The sequence below is a fragment of the Triticum dicoccoides genome, chromosome 2B (genome assembly GCF_002162155.2).
Source record: "Triticum dicoccoides isolate Atlit2015 ecotype Zavitan chromosome 2B, WEW_v2.0, whole genome shotgun sequence".
In the NCBI taxonomy this organism is placed as follows: domain Eukaryota; kingdom Viridiplantae; phylum Streptophyta; class Magnoliopsida; order Poales; family Poaceae; genus Triticum; species Triticum dicoccoides.
In genome coordinates, this window is record NC_041383.1 from 544,089,522 (window position 1) to 544,096,301 (window position 6,780).

The 6,780-nt window shown below is 42.7% G+C and overlaps 1 protein-coding gene across 1 annotated transcript in view; it reads left to right on the forward strand.

Moving 5' to 3' along the window:
* LOC119364757 (COX assembly mitochondrial protein 2 homolog) overlaps nt 1-1,499 on the forward strand; it is a 4,041-nt gene extending 2,542 nt beyond the window's left edge. The window contains exons 2-4 of the mRNA XM_037630276.1: nt 733-801; nt 907-1,011; nt 1,131-1,499. Of these exons, the coding sequence (XP_037486173.1) occupies nt 757-801; nt 907-1,011; nt 1,131-1,232 (252 nt within the window). The 5' untranslated portion in view covers nt 733-756 and the 3' untranslated portion in view covers nt 1,233-1,499. The remainder of the gene's footprint in view (nt 1-732; nt 802-906; nt 1,012-1,130) is intronic.
* The last annotated feature ends 5,281 nt before the right edge of the window (nt 1,500-6,780 follow it).

Genomic DNA, 6,780 nt, shown 5'->3' on the forward strand with positions numbered 1-6,780 from the left:
CGACTGGAAGAGGACAACACGAGCAAGTAGCAACAGCACACAGGCGACGGGCTCGTTCTTGGGCTGTAACTTAAGCATGGGACTTTTTCATTTTTTTAATTAAGTTACAGCCCAAGAAAATGTGATGGCCTGGGTAGCTGTTACATCGGACTTCTTCATTTTTTAATAAAATACAAAACCTGTCAATTGAGTCCAATTTGGTGCTTTCAGTCTATGTTAAGTATGTGTTCTGTGGCAAGTAATATCAAAATCAGTCGCAATCGGTGATATTAATTATTATAAACAGCAAAGACTCGATATTCTAGACATTTACTTGTGAGTTCAGTCACGCAGCTCAGTACCCAGCAGCCATCCCAAACGGCATGATTTGCTTCCATAGAAAGATGCACCTCATGGGCTATGCTAGCTGACCACCAGCTCGATTCTGCCCAAGCCCCAGCTCAGCCAAATCTCTTCTGTAGTTTACTGTCGTTGTGCCCTACACATATTACAAACATTTGCTCCTCTGTGTCACTTGTCCATTATTTTGCAAGTCTGCCTGTGCAAGGTATAGATCTTGTTTTATGACAGGATCTATAGTAGAGGTACTGTTACAACAGAAATATAAGGTTGTGTTTGCTGGTATGTATCGATGTTAGGCGCCACTTCTAGTTTGTAGTGTCACAGTCTGTCATTTGTAGAAGAATCTACTTCGAGGATCAGATCTTGCTAATTTGGGCAACTTTCATGCAGGCTCACATTCCTACATCTTTGGAAATGCATCCCCATCTAACCCTACACAGGCATCCTATGTGTGCTGAGGTATCTTTGTACTGACCTTTGGCTCTATCTGATGCTTTGTCATTTTAAGTGTATATTTTCACAGAAGTTCCCAGACTATAAAATTCACTGTCCTTTGCTGCCCAGATTATTGAAGAATTCCAGAAGTGCCATGTGGATCACCCCATCAAAAAATTCTTTGGTGAATGCACGGATCTTAAGATTAAGCTTGATCGATGCTTCCGGCAGGAGGTAAGCAACCTTTTGCCCTAAGTTAGAGTCATACCTAAAATTTATGTATTTTGTTCTGTATCATAATTTGTAGGAGTTCTTTGTCTCCCTAAATGTTCTACTCTCCTTGTGAAACTCAGAAAGCTGTGAAGAGAAAGGCAAACTTTGAAGAGAGCAAGAAATTTAAAGAAAGGTTGCAGGCTTATAAAAAGGAAATGGCTGAGAAAGAAAATGAATCATAGCTTCAAATGGAGGACAATGACCTTCACTGAATGCTTTTTTGCTGCAATCCTGTGGCTTCAACTTTGTGAAACAAAGTTACAGGCTTGTCTTTGCTTTGTGTTTACATCACATATCTACTGTTATAAGATTACATCTGAGGTCATATAATCTATTTAGAAGTTCAAATTTCCTTCTGTGGCTCATGCTATACATGGTTAGTCTATTTCCATGTCTGTACTCCTGTAAAAGAGCAAGTTAGTGATGATGGTGTGTCTGCCTTGGCGTCATTTGTGCCGTTCGATCTGGGATGTAAGGCTGAGACTGGTTGTCCCAACTTCCCTGAAAGATAACGCCACAGTCTGAAGGTTCTCCTTTCTCCTCCTTTCAGGAAAGGTACCGAGCCTTCGAGAATCCTCTCCCAAATTCCTTGCGGTCAGCCCCTCCTCTCCCTCCCCCTGCGACCGCCGCAGTTGAGTTAGGCGAGGGTCCCTCCCCTTGTGTATCTCCTACTGTAATTAGGGTGTCAATAGATCGGATTTAGCTTCGAGCCTCCCCCAGTTTCTCTCCTAGATCTGGCGTGCAGGCCGTCGGAGCGGCGGTTGCTGCCATGTCCAAGTTTGTTTTCTACAGCAAGTTACTTCGTTTTTCTCTTTGTGGCTGTTGGGGTTGATTCCCTGTTGTGCCCGACTTAGGTTCCCTTCTCAACTCTGTGCTACCCATGGAAGCTACCAGCAATAGGACCGCATGAGTAGGCCTGGCCGCCTAGGCGTTGCAGGCGCGGTGGATTTCTGCTGGTGGCGAGCTACTCATTCCCAGCAGTTCTGACGCCAACTACCTCGAGCCATTCCCAACCACGCTCATCCCTCTGTAAGTTCCGTGTTTCTCCTTTCAGACCCAAATGAGTTGTTCAGTTTTTTGGAGCAGAGATGTGTGATCGGTGCAATTGTATGGTTGGGACCATGGTCTCTCGTCCTAAACATGTTTAGAAACGAATTGGTTGTGGGTCTGCAAAGTACCTCGTGAATTGTGGATTTGACCTTGGTGAAATTATTGAGATCCATCCCGTCGGGTGTTACCAGATTTTCTGTTCAATACTCTGATTATTTTGTTTCATTGTGATCTGTGTCAGTTTTTTTTTTGTACTTGCATGTGCATGGAAAATGAACCAGCATGATCAAGCATTGCGGTGCGTTCGGTACATAGGAATTTTACAGGATATGTGCAGGAATAAGAAACCACCGGAAAGTTTCCCAAATCTGCGTTCGGTCCACAGGATTCGACTCGACTCTTCAGGTTCCAAAGGAAAGTTGTGGCTGCCTCCATTTTTACAGGAAGAAAAACATCCAATATGAACGCATTTTCTGGGCGGAAGCACGAGGGGAAGTGAAGGAAAGTTGATGTGACTTTGTTGTCTTGCTAAAATAGGACCCCACAGCTGCCACGTGGAGGCACCACACACGGAAAAACACATTTGATAAGGAAAAAATCTGGCAAAGAGGTGCTACTGGGTCCTACCTTTCCTGTGCCTTCACATGCTCTCACCGAACGCGTCTCTTTCAGTTCTCCTATGGATTCTAGCTCCAGAGTTTTACCACTCCATCCCCATGCCATTCCTCCATTTTATAGTGTCCTATGGTTTTACAAACCTTTGCATCGAACGGGCCTGAATGTCTTCTTAAGTGGAGAAGTTCTCAAGCCCTACGCCCAAGGAAGCAAAATAAAGCTTTTTCACTTTGTTCTATCAAGTAATTTTTTTTTCATGGTAATACGTGTCTCATTCATATCATAAAGATTAAAGTGCAAGTCACGTAAGGACCGACATGACAAAACTGGAAAGATAGCAGAACATCTCTAAGCTTGACACCAACGCTCATCACCTGCCTCCGGCACCACGACAGCAACCATCGAAGAAAAGACTGATGGATCACCTCCTCGCCCGAGCTCGACGCGGCTCCATCACTAATACGCAGCTTTATGGACCTCCAAGGTGGCTCATCAAAAGTGAAGCCCTTATCGTTTAACGAATCAGACCGGGGCAATACCCCGGACACGCCATCGAACTCCAGATCTGGCACCCCACCGCAACTAAGACGCCGCAGAAGGAAAGCATACCTGCCATCCACGAACCACGAACCCCAACACATGTTCCGTCTTCCAGATGTCGTCGATGCAGACCACAATTTGCATCCGCTCCTGGACTACCTCCCGAGTTCCGCGCCGACGCTGGAACAAACGCCGTCGCAACGGCGGAGCCCGATGACACAGGTCCACCACAAGGATGCCGCCGCCGCCATGACATCCTTGCTTGAACAGATTGGTCTCCAAATCCATCCCCGGCCATAGGACCGATGGCCTTGTCAAGGAAGGATCCGAAGAATCTTTATTCAGCGCTATCATCCTTGCCGCTGAAGCAAAGACGATGAACAACCTAAAAACCTAAACTACAAGAGAGTAAAAACGATCCATACGCGTGGATCCGGCGATCCCCCTCACCACCGACAACCGAGGTCACCGACGGAGGGGAGCCACCGGAGGACAGCGCTGGAAGATTGGGCTCCCTAGCGGCGGCTAGGGTTCCAGCCGCCAGGGCCAGGAGGAAAACGATTGAGTTTGTTCAGGGCACTTGAGGGATTTGATTATCTCATTGTATCAAGTAATTTAACAATCCAGTTCGCTGTATATTATTGTGTATTCAACGTAGTCTGGGTGATCCTTTTTACAAAAAGTATATATATACTAATTCCCTCGCAAATAATGCATATATACTAATTGAAAAAAGGGCATACAAGTATTGCCTTCATCGCATCCACTAACAGAAGATTTCTACTTGGAAAATTGAAAAAAGCTCTACCGACTCAAGCCGAGCTGGCTCGGGTCGGCTTTGAATTCCCTGCGTATTTCATAATTCTCCGGCCATGAGAGATCCTATTATTTACAGTTTTGGTTATTGGTTAGTTTGCTTTTCGGAAATGATAAATACCTGACGTCAAAAAGTTGCCATGGTAGCTTTTCTTCTAGTATATTTTTTGCCATGGCAAATTGCTATTCAATCTTTCACAAATCATCTCAGCCTTTGTCAATCCACTATGATTGCCTAATTTTTCCATGTATTAGAGATATGTAAATTTGTCATGACAAATAATGTATAATTTATACCATTTCCCCCCCTCCATTTCTCATGAATTAGTCATCATTTGGTTTCATATACCATGGCAAATCACTACGAATTTAGAGACCGTTTGCCATGGAAAATTATCACTAATTGACATGACAAATTTACTATCCTTTATAGCTACCATCTTTTCTTTTAATAAATAGCTGTCAAGGCAATTTTTGATATGAATTTGCCATGAATTTTCATAGACCATGGCAAACTGCTATTTGTTTTCCAGAGATCATTTTGCCATGCTAATGCACCATGCTCTCTAAATTGTGTATAACATACATTGGCCAATCTTCTTACTGTAGATCATGGCAAATAATTCTTCTTTTGCAACATGGCAAAAAGAACTTTTTATGAGACCATGGCAATTGTAAGGTCATTGAGCATGGCATTTTGTAGCTTATGTATAATGGCACATTATGTTTCTTTCATAACATTTCGCAGAAGATTACTTTTCAATGAGATATTGCAACGCGAACCAATCTGTGGTTGGATGGTTAGAGGGACTATGGTATCCCCAATCCATCAGGGTTTAAATCCTGATGCTCACATTTATTCCTGGATTTATTTCAGGATTTCTGGCGATGCGCATTCAGTGGAAGGAGACGTTCGCGTCGACGACGAGGTGCCTACGGTGACTTCGTAAATCTCAAGATGATATGTCGACTCAGTCTTTCGGAGGTGCTCGTAGGGGTAGGGTGTGCGTGTGTGCGTTCATAGGGGTAAGTGTATGCGCGTGTATATGAGCGCTTGTGTCTGTACTGATGTTAAAAAAAATGGATATTGCAACTTATGTTCACGAAGCATGGCAAATGCACTTTAAAGGGCATGGACAATTCTTTTCTTTTTTATAAAAATGGTAGCAAATCACTTTATTTTTTATGGGACCATGGCAACTTTATTTGCATGGAGCATGGCAAATGTAGTTTGTGGTCATGGCATTTACTTTGAATATATGAATACATTGATGGCAATTTTCTTTATACAAAGCATGGATATCATAACTTCCATGGCATTTTTTAACATTCATGTGCCATGGATTTTTTTCTCCATTTTCGGGTTTTTACATACATAGAAAATTTACCATAATAACATGGCAATTTTAATACAAATTCGATGGCAATTTGCAATATGAATCTGCCATGTCAATTAGTGTTCATAATTTTTGTCTCAATTGTTCATCCTTTTTTTCCACGACAATTTCCATACAAAGAATGGCAATTTTATTGAAAACACCATGAATTTTTTTAATATGCATTTTTCATGACAATTTCATTTCATTAATTTCGTGTTTTTTGCATGCACGCCAATTTTCGCTAACAAGAACATGGAATTTAATCAAAATTCATGGATTTCTTTTGCTAATTTTTCCATTGCAATTTTTCGCTAATTTTTGCCATGTCAATTTCGCAATGCAATTTTTTTGATATGGCAATTCTAGGGAATTTCTATGTGAGCATTTTATCAGAGATGTTGTTAGCTTATGCTTGCCATGTGTTTTCTTAAATCAAATTTGTTGTAAAACTTGCCATTTGTTATACACCCGTTGTTCCAAAGGTTCGAGTGTTCTTCAAGAGATCCTTCCCGTCTCTATCAACTTGCATCGTCGACACATTAAACCTCTCGGTCGGTGTGAGATCTACAAGGCTATGGACAATAACATGCAACATGCGATGATACATTGCACTCATACAAAAAAGTTTTAGATAGCAGCAAGAGACAGATTTCAGCTCCCCTTGCCTCGTCTGCATCCAGATACATGGGCGCGAGACATCTTGCTGGACTCTCTGTTTACAGAAGTTGAGCGCTGCAAAGTTATCACGCTCATGCACAACATTTGGACATCACGTAATTGTTGGACTCACGATCGTGTAGCTTATTACGCAACACAAGCTATAAAATGGGTTCATCAGACATTGGCGATTCTGGATCTTTCTCCATCGCGCAAGATAGCAGCGGCTGCTCAGTGTTGGCGACCACCCGAAGCAGGCTAGGTAATTATAAACATTGATGGGGCTGTGAGTGTCGAAGGCGTAAAAGGAGGAGCAGGAGGTGTGGCTCGCTCACAGTTGGCGTTCCTAGGATGAGTAAACCATTGGAGGGTGTTACTGATTTTTTTACTGCTGAACTTCTTGCCCTCCGGGGAGGAATGATCTTTGCTCAACTTCGTGGCTTCTCACATGTGATCTTCAAGATTCACTCGTTGGAGTTAATCAATCTATGAAAACCGCACAACAATTCACGGTGAATTGTGGCGCCTGTCTTGAAGGGATTAGAGCACTGGCGGAGCTAGACAAGATACTGAGGGGGGGCCAAACGTAAAACATGGATGTTTGAGGGGGGCAAAGCGTATAATTTTTCTAATCTAACCAGTCTCTAAAAAATTTCTTCCTACTTTTTGCTAA